Source organism: Amblyomma americanum, chromosome 2 (genome assembly GCF_052857255.1).
Source record: "Amblyomma americanum isolate KBUSLIRL-KWMA chromosome 2, ASM5285725v1, whole genome shotgun sequence".
NCBI lineage: Eukaryota > Metazoa > Arthropoda > Arachnida > Ixodida > Ixodidae > Amblyomma > Amblyomma americanum.
In genome coordinates this window covers 190301728-190325888 of record NC_135498.1, presented here as the reverse complement: position 1 = coordinate 190325888, position 24161 = coordinate 190301728, and the positions used below count along the sequence as shown (strand labels likewise).

Below are 24161 nucleotides of genomic sequence, written 5' to 3'. Positions count from 1 at the left end.
TAATATAAGTGGAAACGTATTTGCTAGCATGAGAGGATATAGAGGGAGCAGAAGCGATACTAGTGAAAGAATTGTTAAAAGCATCAGCTAGTTCTGCACCGGATAATTCTTTTCCGTCAACTTGTAATTTCAATGAAGGCTTATTTGAGTGACCACGATTATGGATGGTGTTCAACCTCGACCATAACAGACGGTTTTGACGGCACTCAATATCCAACAAAGATGAATAATATGCTGATCGCGCATTTCGCAACTTCTTTGTTAGCTTATTAGGATGCTTTTTAAATTGGACAAGATCATCTGCTGATCGCGTATGAAGGAAATGTTGATATAGCTTGTCCCTCGTTTTCATTTCACTCCGTAATTCAGGTGTAAGCCATGGTTTGCGTGTTCTTTTACATTTTTTGCGTGTTCTTGACGGGAAACTCTTGTGGTATAGTTGGGTCAGTATATCCATAAACTTATCGTACGCTTCACTGGCACTTGTGAGATTACCGATCGTGTCCCATTCCACTGACAACAGGGCGTCACGAAAGGAATTCAGTGTAGTGTCTGTTATTAGTTGGTACATTATTGCTGGGGATTTTTTTCTTATTGACCTGCTTGATTCTACACACAAGAATACTGGCAAATAAAATGATCGCTGATAGAACATGACAAAACTCCAGATTTAACATTCGGCCCCAAGGAATTGGTAATAAATAAATCCAGAGTGGACTGGCCTTCAGGTGTAATCCTGGTTGGTGTGTAAATTAAGTTTGCAAAACCATTCGATAATATGATCATATTGAGAGCATTTGATGATGAACTGTTCACACTCATGTCGACGTTAAAATCTACACCAGCTATTAGAGGTTTAGAGTTATGATTTTGAACCACATAGGTCAGGAACTGATGATAGAACTGCAGAAACGCAGGCAAATCACCATTCGGTGGTCGATAGCACACAGAAAATACATGTCTAGCAGTGCACAGGGTCAGCATTTTATAGTCTGGTGAAAGCACTGTGTAAGAATCAATGATCTGACATTCTACATCATTTGTGATCAGCAATGACACTCCGCCCTCTCGTGAGTCCGACCGGTTTAGATAGTGTGTATTATAATCAGGCAACTTAAAAATATCACATTCATTAGTGCTCCATGTCTCTGTTAACATAACCGAAAATTGAAAAGAGAAACCAGTAAATAACTCCTGCAGGGATGACACCTTATTTCTGACAGAACGCATGTTCATGTGGATACATTTTAACGGAGATGCGGGAAATGTTGCGACAATTTCATCTACATCATCAGGCAAGTAAAAATCTACTTCGTTATGCCACCTTCTTTTGTTGCAAAAAAAACGCACCCTTTAAAGGTCGTCCAGCTCTCCCTTATCCCTGACGTGAATTGCACTAGCTCCGTCGGTCTTTCGAACCTTACCGTTCACGTACCAAACAAACTTATAGCCTTTTTCTTTTGCTGCTTCCTTTACCGACCGTAGAAGGTCCCTGTTATGCCGAGTCAAGTTTTCTTGAAAGAAAATTGCAGGGGTTTCATTCCTCAGGGCGTTTTTTTTTTCTTAAGCCATGTGTCCCTGGTTCCCTGCTTAGTGAAACGGACAAGAATTCCCGGCACGTTGTCTTGCCTAGCGGGCAGCCGATGCACGGCTGCAACGTCAGCCTCTTCAAGCTGACGTATCTGGAGCTTATCAGCTACCTCATTTAGACAGCATATGAGTTTTTCACCCTCCACAACAGGGATTCCATGGACCTCAAGGTTCAGTCGCCTACTTGGGAACTCGAGGTCATTCACCTGACGTTGAAGTTCGGATTCAACGGCTACATGCACTGTCTCTCTTCCCTCCAGTTCTGCCACTCTTTTTCTTAACCCTTTGATTTCAGTATCTTGATTAGAAATCTTTTTTTGAAATTCATCGAATTTCTGCGACAGAAACTGAACTGCCTCTTCCATGCTGTTTACTTTTTCAACTAGAGCTGGCAGGCGCTCAAGTTTTTCGTTGATTGACGCAAGAACTAAGCTTACATCAGTGTCATCCTCACTGCGTCTAGACCGCGAGCCTGCGCTCTTACATGTGACGCATTTCCAGGCCTTCTTAGCTACCTTAGATTTATAGGTTTTTTCTTGCAAACCAGCACATTTCCCGAAGTGCTACATATAAGAACACTCACTACATTTCGCAGCCCCTTCATCCTGCACAGGCAGCTGACATGATAAACAAGTGTCAGACATAGCACGGCAGAATCAAGAAGAAACAAACGAAAATGAAAACCAAAAGCGAGAAAGTTCCGCAAGGCAACTGTTATGCAATCCTATTGCATAATATTATGGCATTGGCAGTAGTGGCAGCAGCGACAGCGTAAAAGAAGCATTGAAATGCAAAAGAATACTCAGGATTACTAACCAGCAACAGCAGAGTAAAAATGTTAGGCGTGCTCCCAGATGCTGCCGCCGCTGCCAAATGACCGCCGACCGGGAAACGCCCCACAATTTACAGGCTGCGATGCGTTGAACGGCGCTTGCGCAGACGGTATCCTCGCAGTCGTGAATCCAGAAGCAGAGTGCAGCCTATCGCCCGGATTTCGTCCCAGGAACACTGACGATAAGGATGGCCGCCGGAAAATTGTGCTTCTGACGATGCCCCAGTAGGGTCGAATGCAGGACGGCTTGAATACGGCAACTGCAACAGCAGAGTACAAATGTTAGGCGTGCTTCCAGATGCTGCCGCCGCTGCCAAAAAATAGATGCTATATTCCTCGATTACTCCAAAGCATTTGATCGTGTCCCGCAGAATCATTTTTTTTCAAAAACTTTCATCACTAGGAATACCCGTCAACCTAATCCGTTGTATCGAAAAATTTTTTCAGGGCGCAAGCAGTTCACTTCTACAAATGATAGCTGTCAGACACGCATCGTAGGGTGGTGATAAAGGGAACTCCCCGTTTATTCCGATGAAGTGCAATATATATAGAAGCGCTGGTCACATGACTTTTGTGATAAGTGCGGGATGACAGCCAAAGAAGTGTGCTTGTGTTTTATCTGCAGGCTGACGTCACATCTTTCCCTTTTTGCAAGCTAAGTACATTCACAATAACTCAACAATACAGTTCATAGTTAATCATTAACTCCAAGTCGTTTCGGCGTCTTGATTATGCGACCGCAGCGGATGGTTCTCCGATGTCCGGTGGTTTCGCTGGCGTGACCGGCATACTTCACTGGCGTTGTAGCCGGTAATTTGGCGGGCAGTTCGGGAACTTGTGGCTTCGGTGTTACGTCGATCTCTTCTTGATGGTGATCCCGTTGAACCGCCGATGGAACACTGTCATCGTCTCCCGTCTCTGGCAGTAGGAGGAGATGGCGTCTGTTCCGGCGAACGGCGCCTTTGTCGGTGCCCACCCAGTAGGACCGTGGCGTTTGGGACGGCCGCAGGATAGTTCCGGGAGCACCCTTGTCTTTTAGCCACACTCGATTTCCTGCAGAAAGTCTGGGCAAAGACCTGGCAGCATGAGGCTTGTCAAAGTATCTTTTCTGCCTGTTTCTGTATTCCTCATCCATTTTCTGCCACGAAGAGCCTACAACACAGGGTTTTAGCAGAGATTGAACGCAAGGTATTCTTGAGCGCAATCGACGGCTCATCAAAAGTTGTGCTGGACTGTAACCTGTGGGACCCGGCGAGTTCCGGTAGTTCAGCAAAGAAGTGTAGGGGTCCTCTGCTTTCTTCAAAAGTAGCTTTATCGTTCTTACCATGCGCTCAGCTTCGCCGTCGGCTTGCGGGAAGAGCGGGCTAGTTGAGACGTGCTTGAACCCGTACACGCTTGAAAAATGCTTGAAAGCAAACGAGACAAATTGTGGTCCGTTATCGGATACCACGGTGTTTGGGATGCCGTGCCTGGCGAAGATACCCTTCAGATGGTTGATAACCTCTTCTGATGACGTATCGCCTTTCAGCAAGGCCAGCTCTGGATATCTGAAATGATAATCCACAACAACAAGATACACGGCGCGTTTTATTTCAAATAAGTCCACGCCGACTTTTTGCCATGGTAGCTCTGTCGTTTCCGAGGGAATCATTGGTTCCGCGAACTGAACACGTTCACTTGCACACATATGGCAATCAGCTACAGCTTTTGCTATCTCTTTGCTGAGCCCCGGCCACCAAACAGATTCCTTTGCTTTTGCTCTGCAGCGAACGATACCTTGGTGCCCTTCGTGTATTCGTTCGATCATTTCCTTCCGCAGACTTCGCGGAACAATAATGCGAGCATCTTTTTGCAACAGGTTCTTGCAAACTGAAATGTTAGCACGGACGGGCCAAAATTGCCTCAAAACGTCTTGGAGCCTTTCTTTTCTTGGCCACCCGTGGTGGCAGGCTTTCAGCAATGACAAGCATTCCCGGTCTTTTTGTTGCTCAGCTCGTATGAGATTAAGCATGCTTTCTGTAGCCGGTAGGCCCTGAACGATTCCATCGACGAAAGCAGATACGTCTGATTCTGTCAAGGCGCCTAGAGTATGGTTAGTAGCGTTCGCTCGTACTCTTGATAAGGTGTCGGCTGTCGCAATGCTTTTGCCGGGAACGTGCGTTAGTGTGTAGCAGTACCTCATCAAGCGCATTCTGAATCTTTGGATGCGAGGCGGCATAGCGTCCAGAGGATCACGACCGAGCAACGGAAGTAGAGGCTTGTGATTTGTTTCGAACAAAAATTTCATACCTCTTAAAAATTCGTCGAATCGTTCAGCTGCCCACGTCAGAGCTAACGCCTCCTTCTCTATTTGAGAATATTTTTGTTCCGTCTTTGTCAGCGATCTGGAGGCATAAGCAACCGGTCGTCGTTCCCCGGATGGTTGGATCTGAAAAAATACAGCGCCAAGACCATATGATGAAGCATCAGCCGAGACTATTGTCTCGTAGAGAGGGTGGTACATGGCGAGGCACCTGTCCGAGTTGATGATTTCCTTGATTTTGCAAAACGCTTGTTCCTGTAGCGGTCCCCACGACCACTCATTGTCCTTGCAGAGAAGGCTGCGTAGAGGCGCGCTCATAGACGCTGCATCTGGAAGAAACCTAACAAGATGGTTCATCATTCCCAGAAGAGAGCGAACTTCCGTTACGTTCTGCGGCCTCGGAAATTCTGTGATGGCCCGCACTTTTTCAGGATGCGGCCGCACGCCACCAGCGCCAAAAATCATGCCAAGGAAGGATACTTCTTGCACTGAAAAACAGCATTTTTCTTTGTTCAGCGTCACTCCTTCCCGCTGTAGTCTTCCGAGCACCTTGTGTAAGCGATAGTCGTGCTCTGACTTATTTGCGCCGAACACAAGAATATCGTCCATGTAGTTCAAAACACCTTCTAATCCTTCCAAGACTTGCGTGAACTTCCTCTGAAAAACTTCTGGTGCCGAAGTTACACCAAACGGTAGTCTGCGATAGCAGTACCTGCCGTATGGTGTTATGAAAGTGCTGAGTATTTGGCACGACTCCGCAAGTTGGATTTGGTAAAATCCTGAGCTGGCGTCTAGTTTCGAGAACACAGAGGCTTCCTGAAAGCTTCGTCTAAAAATCGTCTAAAATCGTCTAGTTCGTCTAAAAATCAAACTACTCCAAGGGCATTTATTGCAGGTAGCCCTAGTAAAGGCATGTGCAAGTTTTTTACGGCATACACTGTCTGCTCGCAGCGATTGTCCTTCCATGCGATTTCGGCTTGAAACTTTCCGCACGTGTCAATGCCTGCGTCACTTGGTCCCCTTAGATTTGCTGCTTTCTCAAGATAGCTTGGCATTCCTGGGAAATTTTCCCCCACGACCGTTACTTCTCCTCCAGTTTCGACTTTCATTTTTACTTCATGGCCGTTTATCTGTACCGTCACGAAGTGCACAGACAACTTGCTTTGTCGCGGTGTAACTGTGCCGAGGAATTGGTGCTCGTTATCTGGGCAGTCGTTATCTGGGCAGCGAGGTGCCGTTACCCCGTCAAGTTTTCTTTCTCTGTTTTTAATTCGACAAGCCTTTCCGAAATGCCCTAGCTTCTGGCAGTAAAAGCATTTTTGCTGCTTCGCTGGGTAACTAGTTCGCGGGTGCATCGAACCTGCGCAATAAGTGCAGTTTTTTTCAGAAGCGGTCTTCATGCGACGCGCAAGTGTAGCATTCCATTCTCTCTTCTGTTCTGTTTCCTTGTTCTTTACCGCTGCAACATATGTTTCGGCGCTCGTACCTTCCCGCTGTTTCAAGTCTGCTTGCTGCTGCTTTATCGTTTCGCTTGTTCGGGCCCTTGCTAGTGCGGTGGCCAATGTTAGCTTAGGGTCCATTTGAAGCTCTTCCGACAGCGCTTCGTCTAGAAGGCCAACTACAAAGCGATCCCTTATTAAACGGTCCTTCATGTTATCGAAGTCGCATCGCTCTGCTAACTTGTGGAGGTCGGTTGCAAATTCGTCTACAGTTTCCCCTGGCTGTTGACGACGTCTGTTAAAACGGGCCCTCTCATACACTGTGTTCTTCGTGTGAACAAAATAGGCTTCGAACTTTGCCTTTACGACCTTGAAAGTCTTCAAATCTTCGTCTTTTACCGCTAACGATTGAAGAATCTCTCTTGCCTTCCGGCCCATTGTGTAAAGAAGGGTTCTTGGTTGAATTTCTTCCGTTTTCTCGCTGAGACCGGATGCGAAGCTGTAGTCTTCGAATTCCTCAATCCAAGAGGGCCAGTCTGCTGCGCCCTGAAAATCAAATGGCTGCGGAGGCTTTATCCCAGCCATTGTTGCTCGTTGCTGGACGCTCGTTGCTGCCGTGCCTTCCGTGAAGACTTGCACCACTTGCAAGTCCGCTCTGTCGGAATGCATATGCCCCTCACGGTCTATTCCGGGAGCGGCCACCCCACTTCTGACACCATGTCAGACACGCATCGTAGGGCGGTGATAAAGGGAACTCCCCGTTTATTCCCATGAAGTGCAATCTATATAGAAGCGCTGGTCACATGACTTTTGTGATAAGTGCGGGATGACAGCCAAAGAAGTGTGCTCGTGTTTTATCTGCAGGCTGACGTCACAATAGCCAATCCCCTCTTTCCAATGTAACATCGGGAGTCCCTCAGGGCACCGGCCTGTCACCACTACTATTCCTAATTTACATTAATGGCCTCCCTTGCAACATAAAATCGGAATTACGGCTTTTTGCCGATGATTGCGTCATATACAGAGTGATTAGGGAAACCAACGATTCATCTTTGCTTCAGTCCGATCTTGACACACTCTCCTCTTGGTGCGATAAATCCCTCCTCTCCTTAAACATTAACAAATGCAAATCCATGTCGTTCACCAGAAAACGCACCGTGAATCTGCATCAATAAAGTGTTGGCTCATTTTCAATTGATCCCGCATTACCCTACAGATATCTTGGCCTCCATCTAACGCCATCGCTATCATGGGTAACTCACGTTCAAAACATCTGCGCTGCAGCATCTCGCACACTCGGATACCTGCGCCGTAACTTGAATGCCTCAATCCCCGACATAAGAAAACTAGCCTATATAACATTCATTGGCGCAAACCTAGAATATGCCTCATCCATTTGGCACCCATCACAAGCGTACCTCGCCGCTGACCTTGAAGCCGTACAGAATCGCGCCGCCCGGTTTATATCATCTTGCTATTCAAGGAAAACCAGTATCACCGCGCTGAAAGACTCCCAGGCCATCCCTTCATTCGAGTCACGCCGCATTATATCTCGCCTCTGTCTTCATCATTTCTACTATCACCCACGCACGAGACGCGAAAAGCTGCAACCTCCGCACAGGACGTCTAGCCGCCTAAGCCATGACCATAGCATCGCACGCATCAACTGTCGCACCTTAGCTCTAAAGTCATCATTTTTTCCGGACGCGATAGCACTATGGAATGGCCTGCCAAATACCATCTCATCATGCACTAACCGCAAATCGTTCCGGGATAAACGAAACGACCATTTTTATGGGGGCCAAAAGTTCCTGCCATATTCAATTCGGCACTTTGAACAGCTGATTATTTTACCTATTTTTAATTTTTTTTCGTGTGATGCCTTTTTCACTATATTTTTCTCTTGAATTAATTGAGTGTTACACACACACACACACACACACACACACACATATATATATATATATATATATATATATATATATATATATATATATATATATATAGTCACGAGGTGGTGACGGGAACTCCGCCGGGGTGACGTAGCACCGACTGGGGCCCGGTCTTGAGGAAGGCACAGAGCAGCTCGTATGAGAATACTTTAATAGGCTGGCTTACGCCCACTAAGAACAGCTCTGAAAACTCAGCGGCGGCGATAGCAGCGAACGTGCTCGGCGGTCGTCGACTAAAAGAATGCCCGCCGCTCTTAGCCGTGCTCGATTTTAAAGGCGGCAAGGAAAGTTCCAGAACATAGTAGGCACACTTGCGCGAGGCTAGGAAAAATCGAGATAACTCTGGTCGCGTCTCGCGTCCCAGAAAATTGATAATGCGGCGTGCCTGCCGCGATAAGAAGATCCCCCAAGCGAAGCAGCGCCGGGGGGTGACTGAGCAAAAGTTCGCCCCGCGAGCGAGAGCAGCAGGTTCCAGACAAAAAGCAAGATTCGTGGCATTACTCCCCCCTTAAAGAAGCATCGACCCGATGCTTAAAAACAGGGATAACGGACATAAAGATACAGAGCATACAAAATAAATACTCATAATGTAAGCACAAAGAGTCATTAGCGCGAATAGTAAGGCTTCAGACGGGCGACGTGGACAACTTCTGAGCGTGTGCGGCGTCTCTGGGATGCTGTAACTCCGTCAGGGACGACTTCATAGTCCAGATTACCCAGTCTGCGAAGAATCCTGTACGGGCCGAAATAGCGGCGCAGAAGTTTTTCACTCAGTCCGCGGCGGCGAATCGGCGTCCAAACCCAAACTCTATCGCCTGGCTTGTATTGCACTGCGCGTCTTCGAAGATTGTAGCGTCGGGCGTCGGTGCGTTGCTGGTCTTGTATTCTCTCACGGGCAAGTCGTCGAGCTTGTTCTGCGCGCTGCAGGTAGGCGGCGACGTCGAGGTTACTTTCGTCGGTAACGTCGGGCAGCATGGTGTCGAGTGTGGACGTGGCCTCCCTCCCGTGGACGAGACTAAATGGTGTCATTTGGGTGGTCTCTTGCACAGCGGTGTTGTAGGCGAACACCACATAGGGAAGAATGACGTCCCATGTCTTGTGTTCTGCGTCTACGTACATAGAAAGCATATCGGCGATGGTCTTGTTGAGGCGTTCTGTAAGCCCGTTTGTCTGCGGATGGTACGCAGTTGTTCTCCGGTGACTTGTATGGCTGTGCTGCAGAATGGCCTGGGTTAGCTCCGCCGTGAACGCTGTCCCCCTGTCTGTTATCAGTATTTCGGGGGCGCCGTGTCGTAAAAGAATGGATTCGACGAAGAATTTGGCGACTTCTGCTGCTGTGCCGTTCGGGAGGGCCTTTGCTTCGGCGTACCTGGTGAGATAATCGGTCGCCACAATAATCCACTTGTTGCCCGTCGTTGATGTTGGGAAGGGGCCAGGTAGGTCCATACCGACCCCCTGGAAAGGTCTTGATGGCGGTCGAATCGGCTGCAGGAACCCTGCTGGTCTTTTTGGTGGCGTTTTCCGGCGTTGGCATTCACGACAACTCTTAACGTAGTGCGCGACGTCGGAGGATAGACGAGGCCAGTAATATCTCTCTTGGATTCGGCGGAGGGTGCGAGTAAACCCGAGGTGGCCAGCCATTGGTTCGTCATGCGAAGCCTGCAGAATTTCCTCTCGAAGGCTCTTCGGGACGACGAGAAGGTAGGCGGCCTTGTTCGGTGAAATTCTTCTTCACGACGATTCCCTGTTGCAGACAGTAGGACGATAGTCCACGCCTGAAGAGGGCAGGAGGTGAAGGAGACTTCCCCTCAAGTTACTCGTACAGGCGCTGTAGGTCAGGATCAGATTGCTGCTGTCGTGCGAAGTCGCTGGAACTTAGCAGTCCAACGAAAGCGTCGTCGTCATCGTCTTTTGGCGGCGTGTCGACAGGGGCTCGTGACAGGCAGTCAGCGTCGGAGTGCTTTCGCCCAGACTTGTAGACCACCGTGACGTCGAATTCTTGGAGGCGCAAGCTCCATCGAGCGAGACGGCCAGAGGGGTCCTTCAAGTTAGCCAGCCAGCACAATGCATGGTGGTCGCTCACAACCTTGAACGGGCGTCCATACAAGTAGGGACGGAACTTCGATGTAGCCCAGACGATCGCAAGGCACTCCTTTTCAGTGGTCGAATAGTTCGCTTCTGCTTTCGACAATGAACGACTTGCATATGCTATTACTTTTTCGACTCCTTCGTTTTTCTGGACGAGCACGGCACCTAGACCAAAGCTGCTTGCGTCGGTATGGATTTCTGTCTCGGCGTTTTCGTCAAAGTGCCCTAGCACTGGTGGGGACTGCAGGAGACGCTTAAGTTCGTTGAAGGCTTCCGCTTGTGCCGAATTCCATGTGAATGGTACGTCTGCCTTGGAGAGCTTGGTCAGAGGTTACGCGACGCGCGAAAAATTCCTCACAAAGCGTCTGTAATAAGCACACAATCCCAGAAATCTGCGGACCGCCTTCTTGTCATGAGGCTGCGGGAAATTGGCAATGGCGGCTGTCTTCTGCGGGTCGGGGCGCACGCCGTCCTTGCTGATGATGTGGCCGAGAAACAATAGTTCGTGGTAGGCAAACCGGCACTTTTCAGGCTTCAGGGTAAGTCCGGATAACTTGATTGCGTCGAGTACTGCCTTCAGCCTCCGGAGGTGTTCCTCGAAGCTCGCTGCGAAGACTACAACGTCGTCTAGATAGACGAGACAGGTTTGCCATTTGAGGCCTGCCAACACTGTGTCCATTACCCTTTGGAAAGTTGCGGGTGCGGAGCAAAGCCCAAATGGCATGACTTTGAACTCGTACAGTCCGTCCGGTGTGATGAAGGCAGACTTTTCCCGGTCTCTTTCGTCGACTTCAATCTGCCAATATCCACTCTTGAGATCCATCGATGAGAAATACTTGGCGTGGCAGAGCCTGTCCAGAGTGTCGTCGATCCTTGGGAGGGGGTAGACGTCTTTTTTCGTAATCTTGTTCAGTCGCCGATAATCGACGCAGAATCGAAGAGCACCGTCTTTCTTTCTCACTAGAACGACCGGTGCCGCCCATGGGCTCCTCGAAGGTTGGATGACGTCGTCGCGAAGCATTTCCTCTACTTGGTCCCGGATGGCCTGTCGTTCTCGCGGCGACACACGGTAAGGGCTTTGGCGGAGAGGTCTGGTGTGTTCGTCGGTTATAATTCGATGTTTGGCTATCGTCGTTTGTCGCACCTTTGGTGACGAGGCGAAACATTCGCTGTAACTTTGAAGAAGGGTGATTTTCTCTTGTCGGTCCCGGGGTAATGCTGGGTTGATGGCGAACGTGGGAGCATGGTCTTGCTTTAGGCTGTCACTTGCAGGTTCGTCGGAGATGATGAAGGCGTCCAGTAAATCAGTTGCTTCGTCCAAGAACGCAATTGTAGTGCCTCTGTTGAGGTGTCGGTATTCTTCGCTGAAGTTCGTGACCAGTACTTCGGCTTTTCCATGCCGCAAATGAGCGATGCCTCTTGCGACGCCAAGTCGTCTGTCTAAGAGCAACTGCGTGTTTCCCTCGATAATGCCTTCTGCGTCTTCGAAATTTCTTGCACAGACGGGGACGATGACGCTGGACCGGGGTGGGGTGGTTAGTTCTTCATCGAGAACACTGAGGGCCTTTGACTGCTCTGGGGTCGTTTTCGGAGGTAAAGCTTCGTCCGTCGAAAGCGTGATGGACTTGGACTTGATGTCGATGACTGCGCGGTGCTGTGTCAAGAAGTCCATCCCCAGAATGACGTCATGGGAACATTTCTGAAGTACGACGAATACTGTCGGATATGTGTGTCCGTTGAGAGTCAGTCTCGCAGTGCACCTTCCTGATGGCGTGATGAGGTGTCCGCCTGCTGTGCGTATCTGCGGGCCATCCCAAGTCGTCGTCACTTTCTTGATCCGATCGGCGAAGGAACCACTCAGCACGGAATATTCAGCTCCCGTGTCGATTAGAGCAGTAACGTTTCGGCCGTCGACAGTCACCTCTAGATCGGAAGTCCTTGCTCTTGCATTGCACGTAACTTTCGGCGTCGGGTCACGGCTTGGTCGGTGATTGCGACTGCGGCTGCAGGGGCTTGTCGATGTCGGTTGCCTGGGGGTCTCTAAGTTGCGTCGTGTCGTCGTCGGTGCGGCGTCGCCGTGAGTTCTCGTCGTTGGAGGGTCTTCGTTTTTTTGCCGGGAAGCGACCTCACCTCCTAAGGTTGCTGTTTTCAGTTTCCCCTACGGGGGCTGGGGGACCTTCCTCGCACAGCCGCTGCGTAGCTGTGGCAGGGCGACGTGAAGCGCGAGGCTCGCGGCGAGGGTGAGCGGGAAAATCGGTTCGACACGTATTCGTCGCGGCGCAGGTAGTCGTCGATTTCTTGTGGATGTTGGCCGAAGCGTGGTCGTGGTGCGTCAACGGCGAATCCGCGAAGACCGATGCGTCGGAACGGGCAGTGACGCAGGACGTGACCGGCTTCACCGCAGTGGAAGCACAGCGGACGGTTGTTACGGGTTCTCCAGGTGTCGCATTTCCTTGGGCCCGAACGTTGTTCGTAGGTCGGGTGGGCGGGGCCCGGAGGGCGGCGGTCCAGCACTGCTGGCTCACGTCGAATACGGCTTGGGGTGGCACGTCGAGGCGCGGGCTTGCGTACTGCAGCGACGTAACTCATGGCTGGAGCTTGAGGTTCAGTCGTCACAGAAGGGGAGCCAAGCGCATGCCGCACTTCTTCACGGACGACTTCCGTCAGGCTCGCTACTTGAGGTTGTGAAGATGATGGCAGCAGCCGGCGTAGTTCTTCGCGGGCGATTTCACGGATGATCTCCCGCAAGTCGCTGGTTGTAGTCGTCGTGTCCGGAAAGCTGGAGCAGACCTGCGGTGGTCGGTTGTACTGCCTTGTGCGGGCGTCCAGGGTCTTCTCAATCGTTGACGCTTCTTCGGCGAATTCGGTGACAGTCTTGGGCGGATTTCGTACGAGGCCAGCGAAAAGAGACTCCGTTACGCCCCGCATTAGATATCCGGTTCTCTTCTCCTCCGTCATATTCGGGTCAGCTCGGCGGAAAAGACGCTGCATTTCTTCGACGTACATGCTGACAGTTTCATTTGGGTGCTGCATCCGTGAGTCCAGCAGCATCTGCGCCTTTTCCTTCCGGAGAATGTTGGTAAACGCCTTCACGACTTCAGACTTGAATAATTTCCAGGTTTTCAAGGTAGTCTCGTGGTTTTCGTACCACGTTCTTGCAGGACCGTCAAGGGAAAAGAAAACATAGCGGAGCTTCATGTCATCTTCCCACCTGTTAAATTTAGCCACGCGCTCAAAGTTGTCTATCCAATCTTCCGGGTCGTCGCCAGGGTAGCCGTGGAAGGTTGGAGGCACCCGTGGCTGGTGGAGCATGACAGGGGTGGACGTCGCTGGCTCGGTCATGGTGGGCGCTGGAGCTTGTTGTCGTTGTCGAGTAGGATCCGGTAGTAATCCGTGCTGAGCTTGCAGGCCTTGAAGACGGCGGCTGTGTCGTACCTCGGGATCTTCTTGGCTCTCGTTCTCTACGGTGGATCTTCCAGGTTGGGTTGGGTGCATGTACCCAGCATCTCCACCAGATGTCACGAGGTGGTGACGGGAACTCCGCCGGGGTCACGTAGCACCGACTGGGGTCCGGTCTTGAGGAAGGCACAGAGCAGCTCGTATGAGAATACTTTAATAGGCTGGCTTACGCCCACTAAGAACAGCTCTGAAAACTCAGCGGCGGCGATAGCAGCGAACGTGCTCGGCGGTCGTCGACTAACAGAATGCCCGCCGCTCTTAGCCGTGCTCGATTTTAAAGGCGGCAAGGAAAGTTCCAGAACATAGTAGGCACACTTGCGCGAGGCTAGGAAAAATCGAGATAACTCTGGTCGCGTCTCGCGTCCCAGAAAATTGATAATGCTGCGTGACTGCCGCGATAAGAAGATCCCCCAAGCGAAGCAGCGCCGGGGGGTGACTGAGCAAAAGTTCGCCCCGCGAGCGAGAGCAGCAGGTTCCAGACAAAAAGCAAGCTTCGTGGCAATATATATATACCAAATGTGATTTCTGGCAGCTGATTTGGTCAATATAATATAAAATCACCAAAAATTGAAGAAACATAACAGGATTTAATTCAACACGTTTCGGCTGGTCCTCCGCCCGAGACGTCATGAATTAAATCCTGTTAGTTATGTTTCTTCAATTTTTGGTGATTATTATATATATATATATATATATATATATATATATATATATATATATATATACCCGTAAATTTTATTTGCATTGTATACGCGTGACAAGAATATTTAAATGTTACATACTCTTTTTTGTTTTGTTATTGTTCTCTTTTGTCAATTTATTCTTTCTCTTTTGACCTTGATTTTTCTCCCCCCTTGTGTAATTCCTTCGGGCCTTTAAGGGAAAAAATAAATGAAATGAAATGAAATGTCAAGCGCCAACTCCATGGACACATCCTCGCCTATGTGCGGAGCGCCTGCGCGTCTGCGCGCCGTGCCGCGACGGACGCCAAAAAAGGGCGTGCACCTCGATGCTCCTTGCACTGGCTGGTACCCCTCTCGGGCCCATGAGAAGAATTTGAAGGCCTGAAGAAAAGAGGTTTAGGGGGCGCTGAAAGTAAACCGCGAAGAAAATCCTGAAAGAGCAGGAAGCCATAAAAAAAAGTCCCCGAGAGGCCCCTGGTCCTCCCATTTTTCTAAACCGGACTCTGCTTCGGACGTGTGCGGAAGCGCGTGCGCTGGCGCCGATATCTGACATGTGCAGATATGTAGATCAGCGTTTATTGATAAACTACTATAACTTTACTATGCAGCCTTCCCCATTATGACTATAAAAAGCATAGAAAGGCCAGGAAAGAATGGATAACAAGTGCTCTCCTGAAACGGATTGATGAAAAGAATAAAATTTCTAAGGACTAGAAACCCTGAGGATTTAATTGAGTTTACGAAGTTCCGAAACAGACTAAATATAGATTTAAAGACGGCCAAATCTTTATTTAAAAACAAACAAGTTTACGGCAGTCTCGCACAACTCTAAATTGATCTGGCAAGGTATGAATGCAATCATAGGAAATAAAAAATGATTTTTTTCTGCGAACTAGGAATTATTAGACTTAATTACACGGGAGTTTCACTTGCCAATAAACTTAACGATCATTTTTTAGTAGCTGGAGCTCTACACGGGGCTGTTCATTCTTATGCTACTAGAATAGTAGAGTCATAAATCCTTTCCAGAAGTAATGATTCCATTTTTCTGTCACCCACTTGAATATATGAAGTTGAATCCATCATAAATCCTATTAGGAACACTTGTTCACTTGGTGATGACGAAATAGCCGTTTTTCCGATCAAATGTCTAGTTAGTAGAATCGCAAACCCTCTCGCACATATCTGTAATAGAATGCTGCTCACAGGAGTTTTTCCTGACAAACTCAAAGTTGCGCGTGTTACAGGGGTCTTCAAAAAGGGGAAAGAAAAATGGCCCGAATAATTATCGCCACATTGCAGTCCACCCATTGTTTTCGAAAGTAGCTGATCGTATACTTTTCGCGCGAGTAAATCGCTTCCTTCAAAATAAAAATTTAATTTCCGCAGAGCAGTGTGGCTTTCAGCAAGGTAAATCAACCCAAACAGCCCTATTAGACATAAAAAATTGTTTAATTCAGAATTTTGAAAATAGGCTTTATACTGTTGGAATATTTCTAGATATTTGTAGCGCTTCTGATTCGCTTAAGCATTCAATATTACTTAAAAAATTAGAGATATACGGAATTCGTGGAATTGCCAATAAACTATTTGAGAGTTATTTAAATTCATGCAGGCAAAACACGAAAACACATAACATAAAATCAGAATTTAGTTTAGTAAACTTCGGCTTCCCCCAAGGTTGTATTCTGGGACCCGTTTTGTTCATTGTATACATCAATGACATTGTTAATATTTCTTTACCTACTGATATTGTGCTTTATGCCGATGACACAAAACGTGCTCTTTTCAGGCACTAACCTATAAACACTTGAACAGCAATCAAATGTTTGCCTGAGAGAGTTAATGATCTGGCTCTCTGTTATTCAACATGAATTGAATGTTAACAAAACGAAATAATGCTTTTCCACCCAAAAATAGGCCATTAGATAACCACATTTTACTCCAATTCAATAACCTAAGAATTGAAGAAATCCATAGCATTCGCTTTCTTAATGCGTATTTCCGCAGTGATCTAGGGTTGACCGATCATGTTAACATCAGATTGAGAATGTCCATATCTTTATGTGTGATTTATTGAATAAGACACCTTCTCCCACCGCAGGTTAAAAACAATTATATTTTGCTCTGGTTCGCTGTCATCTAGTATATTGCAATCTAGTATGGGGTGCCTGCAATAAAACTGATTCACATCAATTATTTGATGTCCAGAAAAGAGCCTTACGTGCCTTAGGTATCAGTCTAACAGATGAAACAAAAATCTTTAAACCCTTTCTGCACGCAGTTTCCTTGACTGTTACAACTTTAGCTTAGCGATTCACATGTTTTATAAAATTCTTTCCAGAATATGCACCATTCTAGAAACATTGAATACGAATTGCGCGTGGTTTCCTTATCTACTACAAGATCGAGAACAAATTATGGAGCACAAAGTGTAATTAACCAAATTGCAGCCTAGTAAAGATGTGTAAGGTCTCTCTTGAAGGCATTACTAGGTTCTTTAGCTTTGCACCAGAGGTGCCCACCGCCCGAGACGGTTGCTTGATTTGACGACGGAAGGCTTCTTTCGCACCAGGGGTGCCCCGTCAGAGGCAGTCTTGTGACGAATCCGGATGCAGGTGTTAAGGGGAGTATGGCTTGACTGTTTTATAAGCAAAAATAAACATTGCATGGAAGTTGATACACAACAGACAATTTCAAACGACAAAAAAAGTTAAACAACAAAAGGTGTAACTGGATAACACTAGAGGAGGCCCATACTCCGTACTCGGCATAGCCGAATATGCATTACATCCGACCTTAGCCCAGAGCGACTCTCCTGGGCTCCGGGTCATGGTTTTAAAGACCTAAAGGCCTGGCCAATATTCAGTAGCGTCCAATCACGTTAAACTTTAAACGTGATTGGTTAAACAGGTGTCTGACTGGCCCTCCAATGTCCCTAAGGCACATAATCTTTTCCCTAAAGCAAACACAGAGAAAGATGGACATCAAATTCCTTCCAAAAAAAAAAAGAACAACAAACCTATTTTCTCAAAATGCGCCACCAGCCTTGGTCCGCAGGTTTGCCTGCCCGCTCGGTCCCGACAATCCCAGGGGGATTAACATTCTCGATTAGCATGCGCGGATTAAATTTCACGCCGATACCGGTTTGTTGAAGTTCTCAAAACTTGCCGCCGCCGTCCATCTGTCATTCCCATTGTTCCCCTCCTTGACAAGACTACTATTTTTCAAGGTTTGGTCGCGTCGCGTCGGGTGTCTGTCAAGACGAGAGGGGCTTCGAGCGTGAAGCAGCTCGGAATGCGAGGAGCGCGCGCCCGTCGCTGTCAGGTGTGTTTAATAATAATAATAATAGCTTTATTTCCATCAAAACGATAGAGGGGCCGTGGGTAAAAGCTGTTTGAACAGCTTGACTAGAGCCCACGGTCCCCTCTACAAGGCAGTACAGGAGCATACATGAAACATACAGGAATACAAACATGCAAAAACGCAAAATTGATTCGATTTAATGTGTCACAAGGAAATCAATATTAGAATTTTTCAAAAAGCATCACATATCACGTGGCGCAGTTCACGAACTGTAGTGCAACCTAAATCAATTCCACATTTATTCAGATCATTAAGAAGTTTAGGCAAAATGTACGATAGTGTACCCATAGAATAGTTAGCGCGGGGAGTGACCACCTTCCAGTATTCAGACTGACGTATAGTGTAGGATGTAGGCTTTATTTCTAGCTTGGCTAGGTTGCGAAAGAAATTTCGATTTTCTTTTAATTCGTACTTAAAGGCAACAATTAGTCTATAGCTAAACAATTTCCAGACAGGCATTATATCTGCTTTAATGAACAGAGCATGTGTATGAGAATGGTAGGGGACATCAAAAATAAGCCTAATTATCTTTTTTTGTAGGACGTACACCTTTGTTAAGTTTGTTACTGTGGTAGATCCCCATACCAAAAAGCAGTAAGAGAGGTGAGAGTAAAAAAGAGAATTATATATCAGCTTTTTTACGCTGAAAGGTAATATAGACCTACATCTGGATAAAATACCAACGACACTTGACAATTTAGTGCAAACAGAATCTACATGAATATCCCACAGCATACTTTGCGAAAACGTGACCCCAAGAATTTTAATACTACTTACTATTTCTATTTTTCTGGTGCCATAGATAAGATCTACGTTCATATTTACCTGCTTTGATTTCGGTCTAAATAGCACAGCCTTAGTTTTGTTGGTGTTAACTTCTAACTGATTTGCTACAGACCATTCCAGAAGTTTTACAAGGGCGGAGTTTGCTATATAGCTGATTTGCTCACAGTCTGTAGCGGAAAAAAATATGCTGGCATCGTCGGCGTACAATATATATTTGGCTTCAGCGCATGTATTTACCAGATCATTTATGTAGATATTAAAAAGAAAAGGTCCAAGAATGCTGCCTTGAGGCACTCCTCTTGCAATCGGTTTTTGGTCGGAACAGTGCTCACCTATTTGAACATACTGCCGCCGATAGCCAAGGTAAGATTTTATAAGATTCCAGCAATGCCCACGCACTCCATACAATTCAAGTTTTTTGAGTAAAATGGAATGAACAATGCAGTCAAATGCTTTCGTGAAATCAATGTACAGGCCCAGTACAACCATCTTACTTGAAAACTGTGATAAAATAAACTCTTTTTGTTCTATCAAGGCTAGTTCCGTGGACCTATGCTTTCTAAATCCAAATTGAGCTGGGGTTAAAAGGTCATATTTCTGAAAAAAAATTGAAAGGCGCTCATGAATAATCTTTTCTAAACCCTTTGAAAATATTGGCAACACTGAGATAGGGCGATAATTCTTGATGTCATTTCGATCACCTTTCTTGAACAATACTGTAACCTTAGCCACCTGCATTCTTTGTGGGAAAACGGCACTTGAAAAACAAAGATTAAATATATGGGTAAGAGTCGGTGCGATAAGATCCATAATATGTTTAAGCGGTCGAATTTGCATACCTTCAACGTCACAACTAGAGCTGTTTTGAAGAGACATAAAAACAGACCGAACTTGTTCTTCGCTAACGGCCTCAAGAAAGAAAGTAGATTGGTTACTAGGGGGCATGAATCTTGAAAATTCAGACACTGGAAAATAATCACCACACTGCACAAAATAGTTATTAAATAAGTTTGCCAGGGCGCAACCGGATATCTCGACTTCACCGATTTTAAGTTTATCTGTTTTTGGGGACGAGTTACTGCGATTTAAAACAGTGTTCAACTTTTTCCACAAAAGATCAGGCTTACGAGAGCAGGCGTCAAGTTCCGCATGAAAATAGTTTTGTCTGCTTAACTTTATTTCTTTATTAAGCTGATTTCGGTATATCTTAAACTCCTTAAGTTATTGGGGATTTTTAGTTTTTATAAACTGATGGTACATAGTATTCTTCTCATTGATCTTTTTAATGAGCTCTGGCGTGATCCAAGGCTTGCGTATTTTCCTACCAAGTTTCAGTTGCTTAAGCGGAAAATGCCGTTTATATATTTCAGCGATGTGATCAACGAACATGTTATACGCCTTGTCAGCGCAATTAATCGCAAGAAGATATTCGAAATCAGAATTTAGCACGTCATTCCTGAAGGCATCTAGGCGAGTAGGATTTATTATTTGAACATTTATAAATTGTTTTTTACTATGATGATTGTGTCTATCTAATATTATGAAGGTGGGAAGGTGGTCACTCAAGTCGTAGGTCATCACACCCGCAATGTTATTTTCACTGACCGAGTTAGTAATAATTAGGTCTAACAAAGTTTCGCTATGTTCTGTGATCCTAGTAGGCAAACTGATTTGGTTTGAGCACCCGTTTGAAGTAATGAGCATATTCATAGTGGTTTTGGCTGCTGAATCTCCTAACAAATCAATATTAAAGTCGCCAGCAGATAGAACAAAGTAACCAGCCTCAGAAATAAACGATAAGAACTCTTCGTAGAACGCAAAAAAGTTTTCAACATTTCCATCGGGCGGGCGATAACATACAGAGAAAACAGAATTGTTCACTTTCGCAGTCAAAACCTCGTAATCACAGCAAGAAACAGAGAAACGAGAAAGCAGTTCACATTGCATCCCTTTCTTTAGTAGCATCATTACGCCTCCGCCACGACGATTTGGGCGATTTAAGGAGAATGACTGATAAGGTGTAAACCCGAAATGACAATGATCATTTTTACACCACGTTTCAGTGAGCATTATCACATCAAACTGAAATGAAAAACTCGAAATAAAATGCTCGATAGAATCTTCTTTGTTACAAAGGGAACGAACATTTAAGTGAAGGCATTTCAAAGCGCTTATTTGATAGCCCGAGACAACAGCATTCAATTCATGTGGCAGGAGAAAGTTGTGACGTGTTGATTCACACATAAAATATTAAAAGAAGCAATATGATCAAGATTGACTGTTCAGATAGATCATGTCGGAAGGTCACGTTCACTGCGCACAATGACAGAAGAATCACCGTCTGCCTTACGCAGATAAATCTTGCCATTTCTGAACCATACATATTTGTAGCCCTTTTTCTTTGCCAACTCTTTCGCTGTTAGAAACAGTTGCCGGCATCGGGTTGTCATATTCTCTAGTATAAAAGTACTGCTCTCATTGTCTCTAAGTTTCCGCCTATTTTCCAACCATTTATCCCTGGTGGCTTGTCGGGCATATCGAACGATTATTCCTGGGACCTTGCCTGCTTTCGCCGGAAGGCGATGAATAGCATCAGCATCCAATTTGCTCAGTTCGGGGACTTCTAACAAACCTGCCACGCTGTTCACTTTCATCAACAAGTCTTCGTTCGGAGTAACCTGAATTCCATGAAATTCCAAGTTTAACTGACGGCTTCTCCATTCAAGTTCATTGATTTCAGTGACTAGCTTTTCAGTCTTCGTCTCGCTACATCGAGCCTTTTGCTCAAGCTTCTCTACCCTTTCTTTCACATTTTTTGTGTCGCTTTCTTGTACAGCAAGACGTTTCAGCAGTTCATCATACTTGTCAGACATTACTTCAATACTTTTTTCGATGTTAGAAACCGTCTCTTTTAGGGGCACCAGCCCATCGAGCTTTTCATTCATGCTGATCAATAGGGACCGCAATCCAGCAAACTCTTCCCGAGTTACTCTATCACTCTGATTTTCATCTTTCTGCTTAGCTGCTTTACAACTGGGACATGTCCATTTTTGCTTTGATGACGCGCTTCGGTTTTTAAATTGCTTTTCTGTGAGACCAGCACAGTTTCCAATATGGTAAGATTGGGTACATTCCACACAAGACATAAACGCCTCTTTGGGGTCAACAGCCTCATTACAGGAAAGGCAAGTATTGTTTCCCGACATTGGGACTTCAAGAAGCAGCAACGACCAATTCAAGAAGCAAGCAACAACCAAAATACACAGGTTTTGCAAGTTGGCAGCAGGGCAGCGACAGCAAATTTACAGCTACAAAGGCGTAAAAGAAACGCTACTAACCTGCGAAAAGCAGTGTTGCGTTTAGAAAAGCGTCCACATGCTGCCACTGCTGCCCTCACACCCGCGCGCTTCTTTTCAGCGCGTTCGTTCTGCCGCCACCCTTGACCGAGGTGGGAGGGCGGTACGAGGGGAGCCTGCAGCTGTGTTATACCGAGACCGGCGACCGGTTCTAATGGCGCCGCGGATCATCCATCCCTTACGAGCCTTATGTAATACGCACCAATCTTAGTGGAAATGGCTCAAGAAGCCACGAGCTTTATTGCCTTAACAAGAAGTTGAAGTTGCTCTTTCCTGTTTTGTAGTTTTGCGATTACTTGAGTTTAGTTGGTCCAGTCCTTTTCATCAGTGTTGTGGAATTTTCAGTTGCCTGTAAATTTATACTCCAGTATCTGTTATCAATTTTGCAAATAGTTTTCGTTTTTCTAGTTATAAGCTGTGTTGTATTTTCCAGATTAGAGAGTTCGGGCGTAACGGTGTCATGTTTCTGTTTTGTTGTTTCTTTAGATTTTAGTAATGTCTTTCTGTTTTGTTTTTGTAATCAGGTTTGCTACACTTAAGTATGCTGTAAGTTTCTTGAAAGGGATTTTTTATTTTAAATATGATTTGCCGTTTAGTCATCAGTGCCCTCATGTGTTAGCCGGGGTGGAGGCCTCGTCAGTAGGCATGCTCTGTCTGCCTCTTTTTGCCTGTCCCGGGGAGCATACTGTATATATGGCCGAAAAACTTTTCAATTCAATTCAAAAATTTGCGTCCCGCTCCCGCCTGCTCGCGCGTCACACGTTGTGCATGAGCAGTCTCCAGCGGACGACCGTGCGCGTAGGCGCTTCGCCCGTACGCCTAGGATGTGTCCATCGATTAAGGGCTTTAAACGCTCCCGCCGTTCACATTCACCACCCATAGGACACTTTCCCGAACTCGGATGTATTATCCCCTTTTTTCCTCTTTTGTGTCTAGTTATGCCCAGTGCGCCGCTGATTCCTCCTGGACTCTTCGGGGCGAAAAGGCTCCTGATGATAGAATTCTTCTGCCCTCTGCATTTTATTTTGTTTATTCATTTACGCCTTTTGGCTGGAGGTACGTGAGTGCATATATCTCTAATTCTTACTTGTTCGGCTACACCGTATGTTCCTATGCACCGTACTCCCTGCCGCTCTGTTGTTGCCTTTAGTGGTGCCTATTCTCCCCTCTCGCTGCATGTTTTTTTTTTCTGTCTGCTCCCCGCGGCGGCAGGGGTGCGGAAATCTCAGGAAATCTTCTTTCCGGCATCTGTTTGTTTATTGTTTTTGTTCATGTGTCGGACATCTGTGCCACAGCGAACCCTTTAAGAAGAGGAGGAAGATAGCTGTAACTTCAGTCTTGAGAAGGGACAGACTCTGTCCGAAACGTGGGCTCAAAATAAGTCTGAATGAAGCCTTTTGCCTTTTGCATATATATACATATATATATTCAGTAGGGGTTCCAATGCGCCAGTTTACAAGTGTAAGTACAGTATTACGACAAGCGCGACTGTTCGTTTTAAAGGTTTATTGTGCAACAGTTTCGGGAACCCTTCGTCAGTTCAGACTTTAGTCAGGATTGTAAGCCTGCCCTGACGAAGGAAATATCATTCCCGAAACTGTTGGCGCAATAAACCTTTAAAACGAACAGTCGCGTTTGTCGTAACACTGTGTACACACACACACACACACACACACACACACACACACACACACACACACACACACACACACACACACACACACACACACACACACACACACACACACACACACACACACACACACACACACACACACACACACACACACAATATATATATATATATATTGTCACGTAGTGGTGACGGCAGTCGAAGCAGCAATGAAGACGGACAAAAGGGTCTTCTAAAAGAAAACTGCTTATTGGGCTGACCTGCGCCCAATGTGGACTGAATCACTCGGCGGCGGCGAAGCGACAAGCGTGCTCGGCGGTCGTCCAACAGAATGCCCACTGCTTTCGGCCCTGCTCAATTTCTAGCTGATAGCGAACTTTCGAGATTAAGCGTGCAAAGTTACTAGAACATTCCGGAACAACGTAGAATCAGCTCTGCCTGGCTGCGATCAATGGAGATAAATATAGTCGCATCTTGCATCGCAAACATAGCGATAAAGCGGCGTGGCGGCAACTTTGAAGAATGAACCAACAAACGCTGCAAAGATTCGCGGCATTACTCCCTTCTCAAAGGAGCATCGACCCGATGCATTTCAACAAATAATGAGACTAGCAAGAAATAAAACAGATTGTGCCAAAATAAACAGAGTGTGTGAAACACGGCGTCCTTTAGCGC

At 46.5% G+C, this 24161-nt stretch overlaps 1 protein-coding gene across 1 annotated transcript; it reads right to left on the bottom strand.

Annotated features, from left to right (window-relative positions):
• Positions 1-5590: 5590 nt before the first annotated feature.
• On the bottom strand, positions 5591-6748 carry LOC144120313 (uncharacterized). Its single transcript, XM_077652698.1, has one exon. It carries the CDS (start codon positions 6746-6748, stop codon positions 5591-5593), a length of 1158 nt encoding a protein of 385 aa, XP_077508824.1.
• Between the last annotated feature and the right edge of the window lie 17413 nt (positions 6749-24161).

Bases quoted from the DNA above. Each gene is read 5' to 3' on its own strand.
- LOC144120313 (XM_077652698.1), bottom strand. From the start codon at position 6,748: ATGGCTGGGATAAAGCCTCCGCAGCCATTTGATTTTCAGGGCGCAGCA.